Here is a 22,597-nt window from a genome sequence, read left to right as displayed (position 1 = left end):
TTATAGATCCTGGCTGAGCCGTTCGATCTCCTCGATGAGGAAGTCGATGTCCTCGAAGGTGGCGGCGGGATTGGAGATGACCATGCGGAAGAAGTTCACCTTGTCCCCTTGGGGCTGGTAGCTTACCATGGTGGTGCCGTATTCCATCATCCTGGCCTTGATGACCGGAGCCACCTGACCGACAGTGACACAAACATTGACGCATTAACATTTACTCCATGATGACAATTGGCAATTCATTGTTTCACTGCTGACAACAGTAACCGGAACGCTCGTCCCAAAACACACTCACTAGTTTTAGGTATAGTTTTACTGAGGTAAAGTTGAGGAATAAAGTTAGGTTTAGGCATAGTTTTACTGAGGTTATGTTTAGGAATCAGGTGATAGGTTTGGGTTTTTACTGACGTTACATTTAGGAATTCGGTTAGGTTTAGGAATACCTGGTGGCGACAGTTCAGAGGTCGCCGGATTTGACCCAGGGCGATGTGTTTTGGGGCGAGTGTTCCTGTATTCTTGACAACAGCAGTTTGTTCCGTTTTTAATAATTGAAAGCAAAATAATGTGAATGCATCTGTGCACACACAAACCCCAGTTAGTCAGTCAGTCAGTCAGTCTGCTGGGCAGACGCCAGGGCAGCCTTTTATGTTGATGCTGGAGGAATGCGGAGCCGCAGACCATTTGGACTCAATAATAAAAGTGTTGGGGTTGAAAACAAGGCAGGCGCCTCAACAGAAGTGGCCTTGAGGCTTGTGAGGTGCCCCTGAGGGAGGTGCTGCCCGCACGGGCCCTATAGTATACTATACAGTACGTTTAGCTGGAGGACTTTTTATTTGAAATGAATGACAGATGATGAGGGGATGCACTGGCTAGTGAAGTGTGTGGCCAGTAATGGAAGAAGTACTCAGTTTTTCTTAAGTAAAAGTACCAATATGGCAAGGTAGATATACTCTGTTACAAGTAGAAGTCCCATATTCAAAATGTACTTGAGTAAAAGTAAATATTCTTAAAGTACCAAAAGTGTACTCATTGTGCAGAAATGTACCATGTCAAGTTTTCAAAATGTATTAAAATCTTTGGAAAATAGGAGATCTACGAGCTCACAATGTGGGACGTGTTGTGTGCTTGCATATCGGCTCGTACAGGGGATGCTTAATTCAACAGGCGATAGTGGTAGCTTAACGAAATGGACAGTGTGTTCCATGGCAGAAGAAGCGTTGGAATGACATGATAGGTGATTTATATCACCTCAAGGGTGGATCAAGGATCACGCCATGTCACGTGAGGTTATGGATGTACTTCTGTGTTCACGCCACGAGATGGCGCTCCCCATAGCCGATCCTCTGAGCGGAATGAGATTAGATAAACTAGTAACTAAAGTTTTCAAATAACTGTGGAGTAAAAGTTTGCATCTGAGATGTAGTGGAGTAGAAGTATGGAGAAGTTAACTGCCACTGTGTAGCAGTTAACTTATAATTAAAATTATAACATTATAAAAATTATAATTATAATGGTACTTTATGGATGTGCACACATGTTTCGTGCGGGGTGAGCAAGGCATTGCCTAGCAACCGGCTCAGGGCTAAAATATATTTTTAGCTAAACGGTTTCATATCCTTAAGAAGCGATATAAAACATATATAGGCCTGTACATCAGCAGCAGACAATAGATGGCTATTAAAAAACGTACAAAAATGTATATGTCAGCAGTCAATGTGATATAGGATTTATACAAAAATAAAATAAATCTCTCTTCAGTCTTGAAAGAGTAGTAAAAACGCAACTCGTGTCTCAACGGGACTATTCCAAAGGTGAAGAGAAACAAAACCCCACAAAAAGTACTTCAGTAAATGTACTTAGTTACTTTACACCACTGTAAGCTGGTTGTACATAGTTCTCATCACATCATAATTACACCCATTCCTCTGAAATCTGTTGCAGGTGTCCCATTGGCAGTTGGCAAGGATACCATTTGAGCTAAAATAACAATAAATCAGGCAGCTGTGAATTTTCCCCCTCAAATAAATCCACTGTCAATGTTCTATTTCGCCCCCTCCTCCCTCCAATTAGCTTTTAAAAGTAGACACCAAAGCAACACGAGAGGAAATGGAGTAGTGTTGCATGTGGGCCTTCCTATCTGGGCTCTTAATTCTGCTAAATGGGAAGCATCACATCACAGTGACTGTCAATGTCACAGTGACTGTCCTGTGCGCCATGTGCGCCTGCGTGCCTACTTGCATGTGTGTGCGTGTGTGTGCGTGTGCGTGTGCGTGTGTGTGTGTGTGTGTGTGTGTGTGTGTGTGTGTGTGTGTGCATGTGTTTGTGTAAGAAGAGCAAGCTGGCTAAACATTTAGTCTAGTGAAGCGTGTCCAGTGTGAGTTTTAACTATAGATATTTTGGGGGAAACAACAAAGGAACCTCTCAATCAGATCATCGCGCAATATGACAGAGGTCAACGTGATTTATGTGATTTATGAATTTTGTAGGCTACTTTTACTCCCCTACATTTATTTGAAAATTACAAAACATACATTAAGCACTACAGCCCTATTTTGGCCATTTGTGTCACAATGTGTCGCGATGCAACGCATTGTGAGCTTGTACATTTGTATACATTTGAAAACATTTGAAATGGGACATTCTGCATAGTGAGTACTTTCTACGTTTGATTTAAGTAGCATTTTATGCCTACTTTTACTCAAGTACATTACAAACTCTGGACTTTCACTTGTAACAAAGTATTTCTACATTGCATTATTGATTGATACGTTCTCTCTCTCTCTCTCTCTTTGGTAGAGAGAGAGAGAGAGAGAGAGAGAGAGAGAGAGAGAGAGAGAGCGAGAGAGAGAGCGAGAGAGAGAGAGAGAGAGAGAGAGAGAGAGAGAGAGAGAAAGCGACATGGAGAGAGGTCTTTGTATGGCTCGCAGGCACCATCTGTTTGTATTAATTGTCGATTAGTAGCCTGAGCCTCCCACTGCCGCAGGCACCTCTGAAGGACTGCCCCAATGACAACCTTATCTTGGGGTCGTTTGTAATGTTGATTTTCACAGCAAATGTGAGATATTCTATAGGTAGGGCTATATGAGATTGAGGCTTCCACCCAACAGAGACTACAGTCTATCCCATAAACCAGTTTCTTTAATCATTCTAAACACTGTGCCTCGTATTATCCTCTGCTGCACTAATTATTTTTAAAAGTGATCTCTTCAACTCCCACCTCCCTCAGCTAGCCTCTCCCACCACATACTCTCTCTTTCTCTTGAATACCTGCTGTTATAATATGAGTTGCCCATGTACATCTTAGTCTGTGTACTTGAACTTGAGATACAGTGTACTTGATATGTATTGTGTACTGCCTGTACTGTAGCATACTTTATGGATAGGCTACGAGAGACATTGTGCGCCAGCAAGGTCAGCTTTGCTGCATTAGTCATTATCATGTCACGTTTCCATGTCTTATCTTGTTGTCACGTCATTATGATCCAGCACTATATATGTTCCTGTTTGTGTAATAAACTTTGTGAACCTTTAGCGTGATACTGTCTCGTGTCGCGTTATTGTTCTCCCGGGCCCGCCGTCACAGTCGCCGTACTGAAGGAATACTTCAACCGGATTATCACACACCACGCAGCCTGCACACACTACCTGTCTGTTAGGACCACACACCACCCAGCCTGCACACACTACCTGTCTGTTAGGACCACACACCACCCAGCCTGCACACACTACCTGTCTGTTAGGACCACACACCACCCAGCCTGCACACACTACCTGTCTGTTAGGACCACACACCACCCAGCCTGCACACACTACCTGTCTGTTAGGACCACACACCACCCAGCCTGCACACACTACCTGTCTGTTAGGACCACACACCACCCAGCCTGCACACACTACCTGTCTGTTAGGACCACACACCACCCAGCCTGCACACACTACGTGTCTGTTAGGACCAGACACCACCCAGCCTGCACACACTACCTGTCTGTTAGGACCAGACACCACCCAGCCTGCACACACTACCTGTCTGCAGGACCAGACACCACCCAGCCTGCACACACTACCTGTCTGTTAGGACCAGACACCACCCAGCCTGCACACACTACCTGTCTGTTAGGACCAGACCAGGGTCCAGTTTAGAGATTACAACACCTGCTATACATTCCATAATGTCATGCTCCACCGACTCCTCCCCCTATCAGTGTTCACATAGACCTGTAGGGTTGTTTGCCCATCAACTTCAAAGTTTTGTTTAATGCACTGTGTCCCAATTTTAACCGTGTTATTATTACTTCTCGATAATGGTGGGCCCTATTGTAAACAAGTGTAATGCTGGTGTCATCCAGTATTTTGTATTGAGTTGTACTTGAAATTTATATACTGTAATTCTGTAAACTGTTAATAAATCAATCAATCAATCAATCAATCAATCAAACAAACTCATCTTTGCTGCCATTCTTCCATCACCTTATCTTAAGTTCTTCCATATCACCGCTTGTGCGTGCGTGCGTCATGTCTCACCTTATGCAAACGCTCTCGCTTCTCCTCTTTGTCCTCCAGATAGCGCACCCCCGGTGGCAGGTACCAGAAGCACACGTTGGTGTGTTGGGGCTGTGAGAGGACACATAATACATTATTCATTATTATACCAACAATAGACAGTGGTGGAAGTAAAATTCCGGAATCTTACTGTGGAGTAAAAGTACAATATTTGCCTCTGAGATGTAGAGGAGTAGAAGTAAAAAACAAATACATAACCCATTTTGGGCGGGAACCCCTTTTGGTGTTGGGTTATTTATTATGTTATGCTTTAGCTATTGGAAAATAGCAGATCTACAGGCTCATAGCGCGCCACCGAGTGGTGCGCTACGCTTGTATAGGTCTGGTGGTTGTATTGCTAGTGGGGGGAAACAAGTATTCATTACCAATGGATGACTGGCCATGCACGACATTCATACAGCTGGGCTGGTTCGGGTCTGCTGTATAGGCCTACTCTACATTACATTGATGCAATGATTCTCTGGGCCAACCCCAACACCTGGGGAGTAGGCCTCACTCGAGGACTCTGATGTTTTTTGACCCCCTTATTGTGTCTCAGTGGGAAGATAATGAGCCTTAAAACATTATCGAGAACCTTTCATTCCAAATTACTGTGGCTATCCAAGCAGCTCTTGGTTTCATAAGCGTTCCTGTCTTTTGGCGGGGGATGGGCAGAGAGGGGGTTGCTCTTTTTCTTCTTGGTGGTGGTGGGTATTTCCGAAGCCAGGCCATTCATATGGATATGAGTAATTAGGGGCCATTATGCTATTCATTGAACATAATAGCAACATATTATCCAGACAGCCAGTGGGGAGAAAAAAAGGCCATTCATCCAACACAAAGCAAAAGCACACTGCTTGTCGGTCAAGTCAGCCATTAAGTGGCACTGAATAAACGGGCAAAATGATGAAATGAAGTAACATGGACTTGCACTTTGACTGTGCATGCATGCAGGCTAGTCAGTCAGGTTAGTTCAGAATACAACTGTTCAGAATTGCCTTCCCGAATTGACTTTGGTTTCATGGTCACTTTTAGTGCTTTGTTGCTTTTAATTCCTATATTTTATACTTCTTTATCTGTTTTCCTAATAAATGTATTATTTTATTTTGTCCTCTCCCCTGGCCCCCACACACAAGTAGCAAAAAAGTAGAAAAGCGCTATATAAATCCCAGATAGTATTATTTGAAAACCAGCATTTCCCGTTCGTTGCGTCACCCATGCCTATATACTGTACATATCATTGGTCACGCCTTGTGACATGACGCCTCGTGACATCACGCCTCCATACTTTAATATATTAGCGCCCCTCACTTCACACAGGTGTGATTGTTTGGGTTGTTTTTCACAGAAGTAAAATGGAAAAATAAATGTGGACATACCTTCCCATCAAAGACCATCTCATATCCTTCTCTGTCCTTGATCTTGTTGTACAGGTACTCTGACAGCTCCAGACACTTGTCAATCTGGGCTTCAAAACCGATGGTACCCTGTCAATGGAAGTACAAAGAAATTATAAAGTTGTATTAGTGTGTACTGAAACAAACAATAACCAGGCAGAGCTCACAAATAGAACAAATCAACCAGTTGATTTCGTCGACAAAACCATGTCAAAACATTTCGACTATACCTTTTTTCACTGAGGAAAACGAAATAAAAACTATGACTAAAAGTATGACAAAATATACTGACAATTTCTTCAACAAATTAAAAAAAAATGTTAGGGAGGGACTAGTGGAGAAGAGATCTAGTAGAACTAGAAGACAAGTCGTCTAAGTTTTGGTTGTGATCGGGTGTTGTGCTCTGAAAATAGCAGATCTACAAGCTCACAACGCATTGTGCTGTGACATGTTCTGAATTTGTAGATCGTCTACTTTCAGTGTAAAATCAGCCATTTCAATGCCATCGGCTCGCCAAAATACATTTTAGTTGACTAAATCAACTAAAGTATTTAGTCGACTAAAATATGAAAAAAAAAAGGAATTGGGCATGTCTGATAACATAAATATCAAATATCTATATACTGAATTAAGCTGCATGTGTTCACAAAAGCCTGAGAAAGTAAGTACTGTAGTAAGTAGCCTTGCCGAGCCGGAGCCATGAGGCCCATAGGGCAGGAGCCTATCTCCTGTTTATGTAGCGTGAGGCAGCTTGATGTACAAGTACACCCCCTGGACATGACGCTAGTATTTCACAGGGATTTGATGCCAAGCAGGGAGGCATTGGGTCCCATTTTTACAGTCTTTTGGTATGATCCGGGCGGGTATTGAAACCCAACCTCCCAGTCTCAGGGCGGACGCTCTAACCACAAGGCCACTGAACTGCACAAAAGCCTGAGTAGATGTTGAAATGACCCCAAACATGTTTGAAAGTGAAATATCCCTTTAATTAAAGTAAGAGACATTTTGTGACAGTGTGACTGTGAGTTGACATTTTGGACATTCACTCAAATATTGCAAACATCCATTTGTGGAAGTGGGGTCCCCAAAATCATGATAATAATTCAATAATGATTCATTAAAGTTCATTATTGGTGAGTATATAGTTTCATGGAAAACCAATCGTTAGATTTTGATATTTAATGTGTGCAAGTGAACGATGTAACCTCATGGTGGTGCTAGAGGAAAGGCACTGGGAAGCATGATATAACTATATATGTATATCATGGCAATCCAGCCAGTAGTTTTCGAGTTATCAGCAAATCAAAAGCTTTGTTGATAACACAGCAAACAAAATCTGTATTGTCTTTACCACTTACTAGTCCAATAAACAGAATGTAGTCTAGTCCAATAAACAGAGTGTAGTCTAAGGCTAGATGTATGTATGTCTATGTGTAGTTGTTTGTCTCAAAAGGACAGCATGGCTGCCACCCATGCCTATACCTTGGCTCTCCACATGAGCCAGAGCTTGAAGATGTCCACATGGCGTCCACACTGCAGGGCCTTGTCTCCGGTATCGTAGGAGAGGTCGTAGTGCTTGTCCTGCTGGAACAGGTAGCAGGCGTGCATCTGGTTGCAGCTCTGCATCAGACCCTGTTGAAGAGACAGAACATAATGTCACTGTCCTGCTGGAACAGGTAGCAGGTGTGCATCTGGTTGCAGCTCTGCATCAGACCCTGTTGAAGAGACAGAACATAATAGAGGAACAGGTAGCAGGCTTGCATCTGGTTGCAGCTCTGCATCAGACCCTGTTGAAGAGACAGAGACAGAACATAATAGAACAGGTAGCAGGCATGCATCTGGTTGCAGCTCTGCATCAGACCCTGTTGAAGAGACAGAACATAATGTCACTGTCCTGCTGGAACAGGTAGCAGGCATGCATCTGGTTGCAGCTCTGCATCAGACCCTGTTGAAGAGACAGAACATAATGTCACTGTCCTGCTGGAACAGGTAGCAGGCATGCATCTGGTTGCAGCTCTGCATCAGACCCTGTTGAAGAGACAGAACATAATGTCACTGTCCTGCTGGAACAGGTAGCAGGCATGCATCTGGTTGCAGCTCTGCATCAGACCCTGTTGAAGAGACAGAACATAATGTCACTGTCCTGCTGGAACAGGTAGCAGGCATGCATCTGGTTGCAGCTCTGCATCAGACCCTGTTGAAGAGACAGAACATATAGAATCCATGTCACTGTGATGATGGAACAGAGTTGATGGAACCTGCAGAGTTATGGAAATGGAACCAACAATCTAGATTGGTTTGTACAATAATAACATGCAATGTTCAATATTTGCTATGAACAGTGTTTCAATGTGAAATCAGGCCTACAATCCCAACCACAACAGAGCCTTAATTATGTGCCTTATAATTGGTAAGACTTGAAGTGAAGAAAGTAAGGAAGAGGCCCAATTTCTTTCCAATATGGCTGCTGTGCATTGAACATACTGTATCATGCAGGTCCGTTTTAGTAGGAGTTTGTCCCCTCAGCCATCGCGGCATTAAACAAACTGCCCCGCTGATAGGATGGTTCTGTACACAGTGGGGACCTCATGTTTTGTTTTTGTTTTTGTATTGTCTTGGTGTAATGTGCTCTGTGTTGTTTTTGATGTGGGTGTTGAACAGATTGTGAAGACAAATATCCTTCGGGACAATAAAGATTATTATTATGCATTGCTTCCCATTGTATACCATGCTATTGTCATATTAAATCAATTAATAAATGATCACATAACATTAGAACCAGTGGTTCCCAAACTGTTTAGCCTGTGACCCGAAAGAAAAGTTTGATGTCTCCCTGGGACCCAAACTAGTGAAAATAGCCAAGTACAAGACATTTTTTAATTCATGAAAATGTTTGCTTTTTTGGGAATGTTTTTTGAAAATGGTTTTAGACTCTGCGTAAAATGAAGCATACCATACCTCCTCTCTGACTAGCAGGGCAGAACACTGCAGAGGAACCGACATCATTTTGTGTGGGTTCCATGTTACTGAATTTGCCCTGGAATTGGAAGAATCAATTATATTATACAGTATTCCCATCATCATCATCATCACCTTTATTTAAAGGAGAATTCCGCAGTAGCCGCTTTGGATATATTAACATCAGATTACAGTAAGAAAACGGCTACTCCGGAGTCCGGAATTCTATATAATCAATATAGCCGGGGTTACAATAGAGTAGACGCAAATCCAAATCCATTACAAATTGACAAGGGATGTGAATCAAAGTGCAATTACAAAATAAAAGTAGAGGCTACTTAAATAGTATGAAAAAAAGTCACTGAAACGAAATAACATAATTAAAACAGCTGCAATCACAGTAAAACATGTTAAGGACCATTACTCTGAACTGATCCTATATGGCAAGGGCCAACCAATTCTAGAACCAAAGTTATTTTGGGGCCTTTGGTCTTTGTTTCTGGAACTTGTTCCATAATTTATTTTTTATGATGCTTTATATCACATCTCCATCTTCCAATCGTTAATAGCGGCACAGCCACTTTAGGTTCAAAAGAAGAAGTATTTTTTTGGTTCCCAATCCGAACCAACTTTTAGGGATCTGAACCAACTAATTTGGTTCAAAATTAGGCGAGGGGAAAAGAACGGAAGCGGTTCAACCCTGCATGGTGGAAAAGGGGACTGTCAGTGTGGACCAATAATAATAAATCATGCTAAACGACAATGAATCCTGCACACACACAGCGTCACGTTGATGACACTGACCTGTCGACACCGTCCAGCTTCCACCTGTGCCTTCTGGACATGAGGAGACTTCCTCCCCATGCTCCCTGCGAGAACAGGGACAACATGACCATCACACACTATGTGGTATATTATATAAATAGGACTTAGCTTCAGGCTGTGGGCCATGTTGAATTATACCAGGCACAACATGCAGGGGTGGTAAGAGCTCACTGGCAGTGGTGGAAAGTAACTACTGTAAGTATATTTACTTACCGTACTTGAGTACAATTTTGATTTGTAGCCTACTTTACTCAAGTATTTCCAATTTCTACTGCACCTTTCGGAGCCAAATATTGTACTTTTACTCCGCTATAGTTACAAGTTACTTTGTAGATTTTTATTGTTATTACAAAACATACACTTCAGCCATATACACATTTTTAAAATAGCCAATCTACAAGCTCACAATGCATCGTGATGTGACCCATTGTGAGCTTGTAGATCTGCAATTTTCAAAATATTTTTATACATTTGAAAACTTTGCAGACATTCTGCATAATGAATATACTTTTACTTTTGGTATGACAATTCTTTTGTACATTTACTCAAGTACATTTTTAATTCCGGACATTTACTCGTAACTCGAGTATTTCTATATTGCAGTACTGATACTTTTGTTATGTATCTTTTGAAAATAGCAGATCTACAAGCTCGATGTGACGCGCTGTGAGCTTGCAGATCTGCTATTTTCAAAAAGATACATGTAATAATCTTTATCCACAAAGTAACAAATTAAATAATTGTAGTGTAGTGTAGAATAAAAGTAAAATATTTGTCTCTGAGTAGAAGTATTCATGAAAAGTGGAAATACTCCAGTGAAGTAAGAATACCTCATTGTAACTACAGTCTAGTTACTTTACACCACTGAGAATCAGACATGTTATAAATAGGACTTGGCCGCAGGCTATGGGCCATGTTGAATCATAAGAGGACAGCAGGGGTGGTGCATGGCGAGAGCTTTGCTGGAATAGATTTTGTACAGTGGCCATTATACTACGCAAGAAGCCTGGTTTACACGTCAGAATGTGCACCGGCAGATCTACAAGCTCACAACTTCCCCTCGCACCTAATGCTTGTTGGTGCAACAAGACACACAGCCACGTATGAATCAGGCATTATAGATTTGTTCATCACTCGACACAAACATAGATCTGCTCAGAAACTGGCGGTAACAAAACATGATATGATATCTACTAGCCTTGAGCCCAGACTGATTTTCCCCGTTTGGCGGATTTCCCCCCCCCAAATAGGTCAGGGTCCACACACACACAAACCAATCAGAAGCCGCAGTGCCTGGGCGCCCGTGGGATCAGTACCAGTCTGAGAAGCACTCAGATTGGAGTGAATCAGTCCTGGATCCCAGGCTAGATAAGAACCACTATACTGACATACACTCACAGGCGCGCACACGCACGGTACAGCACTTCAGCACAGCAGAGGACCTTTCTTTATTTTCCTCTCTGAGCCGGGTGAAAAATGACAGGCGATGATGTTTATGTCTCTTAATAGAGCGACCCCCCCCCCCCTCCCCCCCTCTCTGTCACGTCTAAATCACCGTCATTAATAGATACTGAGAGAGAGAGAGAGGCCGTGATGGTGAAGTCAGGGGAGGGGATGATTTAGTGCCTCTGCTCCCATTCCTCTGGCGCTAGATAGGAAATGGCTGCTATCTAGGTCGACTGAAAGCAGCAGAGGGGGAGACACACATATTCCATTTGTCAGAGGCTGCTGCCCGTCGTTGTGTCTACATTATGTCCTCCGCTAAATGCCACTTGAAGTGCGTACGTTGGAGTACAGTGAATTATACACGCATGTGATGTAACTAACAACCACATTTAGACATGCAAGCATGCATCCCCGCACCACCATATCCGTCCCGCGGCCATGAGTCATTCCACGCACTCTCCCCATCTCTGGGGGTGGGAGCAAAAAAGCACATACAACATCAACGGCAGCATTGACAGCAAGAGGAAGTTCAATGAGCCAGGTGAGCTTAAGTTGATCGTTGATTTTCAGCTGCTTGACACGTCACATACAGTACAACATTGCCCAATATAGAGGGTATGCACGTGACATCATCGTACCTGGACGTTATGCGGGAACGCCCACTGAGTGGCAAAAAACTACTTTCTGGCCTTGACAGCCCATTCATCCAAATAGAAAAGTCTAGTCTGTTTGCATTAAACAATGTTAAACTCACCAACATTGCAGCTGTACGAAAAGCTTGAATTATCCTCTTTCTATCTGCAAAGTCTTTGTTTCATAAAAATCCACCATAGAAACCTTACTGTATGAGCAACTTTCTGTCAAGAAATGCCCAGCATTTGATTATTTTTCTTAAGTGTCAGAGTTAGGAAGTGCTTGTTTTCAATAACACAACATTTTGCTGCCTCCTGCATTATGTGACATTTAGAAACAGGTGGTACGCAGGATGGTTGAGTGATTTCCAACGAGCGCCTCCAAACTCCCAACACTCCATGCTGCTCAATGTTTTGCCACTCAGACAGTCTAGATGAGGGGGCGTGTCCTGATGGGAAAATCATGCATGTGCATACACTCTATAGTGCTGCAGCACATAAACCTCTGAGTGTACTGTATCTGCCTGAACTAGCTCGCAGGCTAAGTCATAATTGACTTAATGTCCTAAAACAGAGAACAACAGCTTTAACTCCAAAAGGGTCGCTCATGGTGATGGATCTATAGAGTCGCAAATCTCGCTATATTTCACTCAAAGAGAGAGCATTACTCACATCCACGTGAAACCACACGTTGTACTTCTTGCAGATGTCGGAGATGGCGATGAGCGGGTCAAAGGCCCCGTACACCGTTGTCCCTGCAGTTGCACTCACGAAGAAAGGCACAAAGCCCTGTGTGTAGGCAAACACAAAGAAACAGAATGATGGTTGGTCCTTAAAGCACAAAGCCCTATATGCAAACCAGAGCACTTCACAGGTCCAAACAAATGGTCCCGGACCCGAAATTAACTGCATTTTCTCCGATTTTGATGTTGACGTGACAATTTAGTCTGATTACAAGCAGTTCTGTCTTTTCTTTTTTTAAACTTAACCAATAAACATAATGATGGTATACATTTTTTATTAAAGCACAAAGGCTGCAATGCGACCAAATATTAACTGTGACGTTTCGACCACAAGGCTCTTCTCTTCTTAAAGCACAAAACCATAATGCAAACATGATAATGGTACATGGTTCTAACATGGTTCTCTGGAGCTATAATGTTTTGAGTTTTAATGTTACAGACGATATGTTGATTGAGGTGATGCTGCCTTTATGACCGATATCCGATCTCTGATTATTTGCAGGCCGGGTCATGGTCATACCTGCCGATGCCAATTCGGACCAATTATTATACCGATATTATACAGAGGATCACAATGGAAACAAGCCTAGGCCGTAGGGGCTTGGCCCAAAGCCTGTTAATAAAGTATTCAAGCAATCAATAAATATACTCTTTTTCCGAGTGTCTGTTTTCACTACTGAATGACTACTGAATGAGATGAGTAAACAAGTTAAATGTAAAATCTATCCATTGATGGTCGGTCACATTATTATTGCGTCATCAATATCAATATCGGTAATCTGGATTATTTTGAGACAGATCAGAATTCCCTAATTAGTACGGTTTGAAATGTCCGACATACATCGCTATTTATCACACTATTTCTAGTGTGAAATGCTATATCAGAAATGCATTCATCAGATGGAATTTCTGTCAGAAAGTAGTTACCAGACTGGTAATCCTGTCAGAAAGGCAGTTACCAGACTACTATTTCTGTCAAAAAGAAATGTATCACACTGTATTTCTAACAGAAATAATAATAACAATTAATTGCATTTATAGCTCTTTTCCAAGTGCTCGAAGCACTTTACAATGGTTCATATTCATTCATACATTGGGAGGTGAAGCGACGAACAGTCGACGCAACCGTCCTCACTTCCCACATTCACAGACCAATGGTGGCAAGCTCACACCGACCAACTAATTGGAGGCAATGTAGGGTTCAGTGTATTGCCCAAGGACACTTCGACATGTAGACAGGAGAAGCTGGGATTCGAACCGCCGGCGCCGACCCAGGGATCATTGGACGACCTGCTCTACCTCCTGAGTCACAGCCGCCCTATGCATTAATCAAATGGCATTTCTGTCAGAAAGGCAGTAACCACACTGGTAATTCTGTCAGAAAGACACCCGTGGCTTCTCCGTTCAGTGCCACTCAAAGTGACTACTGGGTTGGACTGCTGGATGTAAGCGGTTGGGCTGTTACTGTATGTCTGGCAGATATAGCTGAAGGGTGATTTCACCCATGCGCGCTATATTGGTTTATTTCACAGTGGGTGAGGGTGTATGAAATTACCTTCTGCTTGGCCTCCTGGATTCTCCTCTCAAGGTCAGCCGGGATCATTTTACCGCTGCAAACGGTATGGGGAGAAAAGAACAGTGGTGGAAAAAGCACTCTGCACTCACATGTTTTACATAAGTAAAAGTATGAATACTGCAATTCAGAAATACTCTGTTACAAGTAAAAGTCTGGATAATCAAAATTCACTTGAGTAGGCTACAGTAAAAAGAAGGCCTAAGTATTGCCATCAAGATATACGTAAAGTACAAGTAAAAGTACTGGTTCTGCAGAATGTCCCGTCTAAAATGTAAAAAAAGTGTAAACGTTTTTTGAAAATAGCAGATCTATACAAGCTCAGATGGGCTATTTTCAAATAGCCAACGTTTAAACAGGGCTGAAGTGATTAATGTATATTTTTGTAATTTCATTAAAATCTACAAAGTAACTAAGGTTTTCAAATAATTGTGGAGTATAAAGTACAATATTTACCTCTGAGATGTAGTGGAGCAGAAGAAAATGTATTGTAATTTGGAAATACTCCAGTAAAGTAAAAGTAGCTGGAATTAGGTATTGAGTAAATGTACTTAGTTACTTTACACCATGGGAAAAGAGTAGGCTTTTTGTTGCTTGAATGTGTTTGTAAAAAAAAGAAGGAAAAAAAAGAATGAATGGATATTCAGTGTTTCATCTTTGAGCTTTGCTCCTGTGATGTTCAGAGGCTCTCGCCTTACCATTCATCTGCTTTGATGCAGATCACACTCTCCGTGCCAATGCCGAGGGCGGCCGCTCCTTTCTTGATTGAGAAATGGCTCTGAAAGACCATAGAGCGAGAGCCGGGAGAACGAACAAGAGAAGAAATAGTAATTAAAAGAGGGATAAGGTGAATGCCTAATGGACCCAAAGCAGGGGTCTTCAATGTGTTTCAGCCCAACCAAACGACCACTTACGTAGCTGGCAGAGAGATGAAGCAAGGACCCCCCCCCCCTCCCCACTATATTGTATAATAGTGTTTCATTAAACCTTTTCATGGATTTCCTAGAATCCTAGATAGATTCATGCACCTGTTATGTTTGCCAGTGTTGTGTTGGATTCACGCTAATGTGTATTTTCAGACATGTAACCACTTAAACTGTCAATAATTTGTAAACTTGAGCTTTTGCATTTCTTTTTTTCCCCACCTCTACACTAAAGCACTTGGCCGAACATAGCCGATCTGCTATTTTTGTAACACAGTTCAATAGATAGAGCCCATGTAGTTTCATTCTACACACCTACTCTATTGGCATTAGCATTTGAGAATTGGCTGGGTAATCATCTTTCAAAGCATGTTGAAGTGGTACAGAATCATCTTGTGTTCTTTGCATTTGTCACATACATATGCCTGCATGTATGGTACAAGTGACAAATAAAAGCCACCAACCAACCGACCAACACAAAAGGTCAGCCTTATTGAAAGTGAGTCACAGTATGTCAGCATAAACAGCTAGTGCTGTTCCTCTGGCTGAAAGTCCTCTTTAGCATCTCTTGAGCTGTATAGCAAGGGATGCCTAAACCTGTCATTTATTTTATTTGTGAAGTGTGGACTATGTGAATCACTGGTTTATTTCAAAACTGGCCTGAAAAAACATCCATCAGGAGACCACAAGGGGAGGTAAATGCAATTTCCCATAGAAAGGAGGTGTCATTCACTGCCAAGTGAATGACATTTTTACATTTACATTCATTTTTACATTGTATTTGATGACATGTGTTATTGTATGAATTTAATGTCTGTCTGTCTGTCTGTCTGTCTGTCTGTCTGTCTGTCTGCCTGCCTCATGCCTGCCTGCCTGCCTGCATACAATTCTAACTAATAGCACTCAATCTATCACTCAAAAACTTGTATGGAATAATGCTCAAATTAAATGTTTGAGTGCATTTTAGATGTAAAGCACACCTTCACACAATTGAAAATAACTTTACATTTCAATACAATTGTATTTGGATCCCAATCAGTGATCAGATAAATAATCCCTAACAATAAAACAAAAAAAAGCACTAAACCATGTATAAAATTAAGATGAGAGGTGGATATTGTAGAGAATCCTACATGTTCGGATGTGAAGGCCACCAATCTGGGTACAGCTGACATTCCTTTCTCCTTGACATCAGGGAACATCTTGTAGCGAGCAAGCAGCATGGCATACATGTTAGAAATGGCACCACCTAGAGGACAGATGACAAAACACTGCTCAATTATACAAAATGTCCCATTTAACACTAGCATGACTGAGAGTTTTGACCTATTTTTTTGCCCATGACGTTTTCAGAAGGTTCCCCTTCCATGACCATCATCATCCATCATCATTCCATCATCACAGATATTTTTGTATATATTTTTTTTCTGAAACATTTGCTACCAAGTTCAAAAATAGCCGATCTAGCTGCATTGTGAGCTTGTAGATTTTCAAATGGCCGAAATTAAGTGGTTATACTGCAATGTTTTGTAATAATAATCAAAATCTACAAAGTCACTAGTATAGTTTTCATATGTAGTGGTCGAGTAAAAAGTGCAATATCTTCCTCTGAGATGTAGGCCTAGTGGAAGAAAAGGTACAGAAAATTGTGGAAATACTCCAGTAAAGTAAAAGTAGGCCTATACCTCAAAATTGCACTCAAGTTATACAGTACTTAAGTACATGTACGTAGTTTCTTTCCACCACTGCCATACAGCCAGCTGGGATAAATGAAAGCTTAGCAGGGATGAAGGGAAAAGAATAATCCCCCATCTTAATCGACCATGAAACGTGTTCTGTTTATATCATCAAAATGCAAATTGACACATCATATATACTGTACAACAAGCGTGCAGAATGTTCCATTTTCCCGTGAGAGAGAGGGGGTGGATGATGATGATGATGTGAGGTACCAGAGGCGTGATTTCAGAAAGAATAGGGGGTGGCAAAACAAAAGTTACCATTGCCCCCATTTCTAAAAGACCTTGGCAAAAAGAGAGAAATGTTTGACAGTGTACGCCTATATTGACATTCTCAAAATAGGATGCCACATTGAAAGTGGTTTAATACATTCATGGTTGCATACAATGAAAGGCTTAACTAAATTATAACACAACCGCCATTGATTGCGATCAAACCATATTCATAATAATAATAATAATATCTCAAAACGTATAGACTTTATTAGAAAATGAGGCTAAGATCATTATCATTAAAAAGTTAACAGTGGAAACAATTAGCTAGGGAAAGCAATATTGAAGAGGTGGGTTTTGAGGGGGCGCGGTTTTGAAGGTTTGGAGGGTTTGGGCTAACCTGACGCTGCCAGATCCAAGAAGCTAGGTTTGGGCTTCTCTGAGGAGTGCATTGTGCATGAAATAACCAAGTTTGAGGTTAAATGTGGAGGACACTAGGGGGTGGTAATTGCCATCCCCCGAATGACCCAAATCATAATGGCCCCCCCAGTGAGGGCCTTCATGCGTCACCCTAATGATCATTGATGACGTACCCGGGGAGAAGATGCCATCCCCTCGCCCGTCCGACCAGCCAATGATCTCCCTCATCTTCTTCAGAGTGACGTACTCCAGCAGGACGAAGACAGGAGCCACCTCGTAGGTGAACCTGAGTGGTCGCACAGCGGGGGAGACGCGGTGACGCAGGTTAAGGACTTCAAAACCGCTTTCAAACAGCACTCTAATACTGGTGGCTGCAAGTCCCGCCCGCCTTTACTGCACACATTGTTTTTAAATTTTATTTCTAACCGTATATTTTGCATATAGTAGGCTACTGTATATATTTGTATGTCATTAGATGGTCAGATGAATTGAATATGCAATGGAAACAAGCCATATAGGCTTTCTTGAGATTGAATTCCTCTCGTATTGAACTGTACTTTATTTGACTGCAAAGTGCAAACTGTTTATAAAGTATTCAATCAATTAATCTGTGTCATTTTAGACCGCTCCATTGGTTGGCTATTCAAAAAATAGCAGATCTACAAGCTCATATAGCTTAAAAAACATCATGAACATGTTAGAACCACTGATATACTGCAACATACTATATTGTTCTTTCTTTTATTCAGAAAACGTTTTTTAGAAGGCATTTCAAGAATCACCCTTCTAGGTCTAAATGATGACACGCACGCATGCTCTCACACACACACACACACACACACACACACACACACACACACACACACACACACACACACACACACACACAGATTCTGATTCATTGTGACATTTAGAGTCTTTCCTCCCCCCCCTTTTCTCTTTTTTCTTGCTCATGACACATGATGTTTTTGTAAGCCCTGATCAGAGTTGATGGTGTCGACCTATAGTGCAACCTTCTGTGTCAATTTAACTCAGAGGCAACAGTGTAACCAAATGCACTTTGGTGTTCAAATAACACCATGGATTTATAAATACTGTGTGCATGAGGACTTCATGGTCAACCTATAAGGGGCTTGCAGAGAGGGTCAACCTTTTTAGGGGTTTAGGGGCAACCTACATAGCCTATACTGTATAAGGGTAAGGGGTTCAAGATTTATCTATAAAAGGGGTTCAGGGTCAATGAGTAAATGTATACATGCAACATTTTGTTCTTGCACAATAATGCAATTTTCTAAAACAAAAAAAAATAATAAATACAATTCTGAATAAATAATAATTAATAATCACCACCCACATTATACATGTAGTCATCAGATGGATTCAGTGTGTGTGTGTGTGTGTGTGTGTGTGTGTGTGTGTGTGTGTGTGTGTGTGTGTGTGTGTGTGTGTGTGTGTGTGTGTGTGTGTGTGTGTGTGTGTGTGTGAATAAATAGCTTTTATTTTACATGGCTTTTTATTTACCCGAAATAAATTTATATTTCATCCTTTTGAAATGTTGCCAATTCTCTCTTTTTTATCAACCCACAACACAGATTAGGTTCAGATTAGGGTGATTTAAATTATAAAGAGCTAATTTTCTCCCCTTGCATAAATTAATCCCCATGGGGACATGGGAAGAAGGAGGGGGGTCAAGCCTCGAGGGCTGTCTTTCAATTCCATCCCTTTTATATTTGCTATGGCTGACTGACTGACTGACTTGCAGGGTGAAAACCCTGCTATCAGCCTCTGCGCAGACACAGGCAGAGGATAATAGGGGACGCCATTATCATCATTGGAATCAGCCGGGCCATAGATGATAGGAAACATAATATAGCCTGCAGCGTATACTTACATGTTGGTGTTGGCCGTTGACGTCAGCCAGTCCGCTGCCAGGCCGACCATGTCTAGTCCTGTAGACAGCTGATTGAAGTAGCGAGGGTGTGCTGCATTATGGGGAGAGACAGAGACACATAGCTGTGTTTACACAGTGCTATAATATAGGCCAATGCCCTTGAACTGTATACTTTCTCCATGTTCAACCGTTTTTTATTATATTTTTTACACTTATAGTGCTTTGGTAATGCAAACGAGTTTTCTCATACCAATAAAGCTCCTAATGAATTGGGGGGGAAATAATGAATGAGAGGGAGAGATAATTAAGGGACGTATTTAAATAACCTTCCAGCCAAATCAGTAGTAGCCTAGGCTAATAATAGTTCTCACATTTTCAAGATTTTTCAAAAATGTAAAAATAAAAATAAAAGGGGGGAAAGCATAGGCTCGCAGCTCGCTATTTTTCAATAGACAACGCAACAATCTAAAATTATGATACAGGGATGCTTTCCCAGTGTTAATGGGTTAAAATAAATGGCCCTATATAATTGGTACACATTTTAGAATGTCACGAGTCACGACCATTTAAATGTATTGGCCTACATCATTTAAATGTTCACTATCGAGTTAACTGTTTTTTCAATCAAAATTAGACTAATTGTCTACGACAGACAGTCCACAAAATATATATGCGACAGTCCACCAGATCCTTTGTTTAGGTCTAAACGATTCAAATATAATGGTATTTTCAAGATATTCGTATATAGGCCTAATTCGTTCAATTCTTCCTTATCGGCGATAATAATGATTGTATACATTTGACCAGGTGGTTCATGCTCCTCCTACATAAATGTCTGCTCATTAAGTGCTCCAATCGACCGTCACACAGAGGCTGTAATAGACTTGGCCCCAAGTAGCTTATATACATCGCTCGGTGCCTCCGATATAAAAGCCAAATGTAAGCTTTGACGTAGCAGGCATAAGACAAAGACACGATGAGATGAGACAGTGGTCTGTTTTGTATGGAAAATGAGGATCTATTAAAAAAAAGATAATATATATATAAATGTAAAATAAAAAAACTGGACTATAATTCACAATGGGGCCTTTTTGATGGGAAAAAAGGACAACTATTTCAGTTAAACATAATTAGAAACAAAGGCTGCGGGAAATAAGCAGGTCTACAAGCCCAAAAGGAACGACTATAGGCCAAATGAGCTGCATGAAAAGTGACATTTGAAAATAGCATAGCTCACACAAGCATGGCAATGCCACGCTGTGGGCGCCTTATAGATCTGTTATTTAGAAAGAGAAAAACAAAATCTTCGAAAAAAAGGAGGAAATGTAATTAAATAATAATTTAGGCCCAGTGGAAGAAAAATAAATAAAAAAGAAAAAAAGAAAAGAGAAGAAATGCAAATAGATTTCACGTTGCCAGACAGATAGCCTATTGATTGCATTTCTTTATACTATTAATAAATCACAGAGAGACGAGACTCATATGTCACGTCCTTTTGCAGTGATGGAGGGAAAGGGGAAAACCATATATAACGACACCATCGAACCTATATATATTATACCTGTTTTGATGGCATATTTCAAGGTGGCGCGACAGCTAATCAAGATATCATCCAGGGTCTCGGGCTCGTCCTGCAGCTCCCAGTTGTTTCTCTGGAGTAGCTCGTTGGGATAGTGGAAATCGATGACTTTCGTCTCCCTGTCGAAAGACTCCACGATGTAGGCCAGCAGAATGTCCACCACCTCCTGCAGAAAGGTCAGTGTTTTCGTGTCGCCGTTCAGGGCCGGCAGCAGGTCTAAGTGTGGAACAAACAGTCAAGTCAATTTGATTTATATAGCATATTTAAAAACAACAACAGTTGACCAAAGTGCTTTCCAGAGAACAGGTAGACCGTCTATCCACAGTGCAATGGCTAGAACAATCATAAAAACAGGCCAAGCAAACAAACAAACGGCGCGGGAAATGCATTCATTATTATTTATTTTTTTGCATTTAACTTTGGATTGACTTGTCTTAATTGAGGAAAAAAAAGGTATTTTGATCTTCTATATATAGAGGCTAAAATGGAAGATATTTACATGCATCGTTAGGTCTACACATCATCTCCCAGGGCCTCGTCATAGGGGTCATGCTTTTAATTTGGCAATAATAAATTGTATCTTGGCCTCTGAGGGCGAATAAACCCCACGACAGACTATAGTCAAGCATTTATTTATTCTTTAATGAACCTTGTAATTGAGTGGCAGCTTCATCCGATAAGCATTATAGCCCATGACAATGGCTTTAGCTGAAGGTGACCTTATAGAATATGCCAAGTGCAAGGCCATGCAGCCCGGGAAATAAGGCCAGACTTTAAGATTAGACATAATGATAATTATAATACAAGGTGATAAAACAACACGGGGTTTTTCCGTTTTTCCTTTGTTACCTGTTGAGTAGAGATCGGAGAAAGCGACAGCATCGACCGTTTTGGCACAATTACACGGTTTGTTACAATCGCATGGCTCCGAAGGCGTGCTTTCTGCTTCTTTGGCGGTCGGTTGAACAGCCGTTGTTGCTTTTTGTTCCACTTCCCCGACATTAAGTAGAGCTTTGGATATAGTCACACACAATATAGTGTCGAAAAGTGAAATATATATTTGATGTCATTATAACAACAACAACATCTAAGCTACAAAGCAATTGGAAGAAAATGAAAGTTGCCAATATTGCTTCGAGACGCATGCACCCTCCAGTAAGCAACATACCACATAATTTTGATCCAATGCCCCCTGACAATTTTTGGGCAGCCGCCTGGCACCATGCCCTAGCTGGAGAAAGAAACACATGATCGGGATAAATAATGGGGATCTGCTTCACTTTCACACTGCATACGAAACACAACATGCATTCAAATTGGAATAGCATAGATATAGTCCACTCGAGTTTGATTGCACGTAAAAATAAGTGATACAAAAATGTACATCGAATTAATACATTATAGCTTATATAAGGCCCATGGGTGGTCTCTCTGCACTGGTATGGTATTTTAACAATTAAACGGAATGCGAGGCTGGCCACGAAACGGCGCCACCTGATTTAAAACAAAACGACAGTTAAAATCAATCCCCACCGGCGGTGGCACATACAATATTTCAAGGATCTTCGGAGATAAAAAAAAAAGAAGAAGAAGCGTAGACTACTCACTCGCGCTGGGGCTTTGGCTCCCTGCAACGCCTGTATTGTCTCCCTCATTGTTATCTCCACCACCAAGAGACCAAAATCCGTGCGCTGCCATTGTATCAAGCCCGGTAGTGGAGTA

The 22,597-nt window shown here is 41.5% G+C and overlaps 1 protein-coding gene across 1 annotated transcript; it reads right to left on the bottom strand.

The window, feature by feature from the left end:
- On the bottom strand, window positions 1-22,573 carry gad2 (glutamate decarboxylase 2; the record flags this gene model as incomplete). The annotated part of the gene is made up of 16 exons (XM_080793479.1): window positions 1-174; window positions 4,519-4,608; window positions 5,916-6,023; window positions 7,416-7,565; window positions 8,892-8,970; window positions 9,696-9,760; window positions 12,467-12,583; window positions 14,093-14,147; window positions 14,809-14,888; window positions 16,167-16,282; window positions 17,579-17,691; window positions 19,297-19,387; window positions 20,858-21,091; window positions 21,725-21,886; window positions 22,044-22,106; window positions 22,483-22,573. 16 exons carry the CDS (start codon window positions 22,571-22,573, stop codon window positions 1-3), a joined length of 1,788 nt encoding a protein of 595 aa, XP_080649605.1.
- Between the last annotated feature and the right edge of the window lie 24 nt (window positions 22,574-22,597).

This window comes from Protomyctophum bolini (genome assembly GCF_963924005.1).
Source record: "Protomyctophum bolini genome assembly, chromosome: 21".
Taxonomy (NCBI): domain Eukaryota; kingdom Metazoa; phylum Chordata; class Actinopteri; order Myctophiformes; family Myctophidae; genus Protomyctophum; species Protomyctophum bolini.
This window is presented reverse-complemented; position numbering and strand designations above follow the sequence as displayed.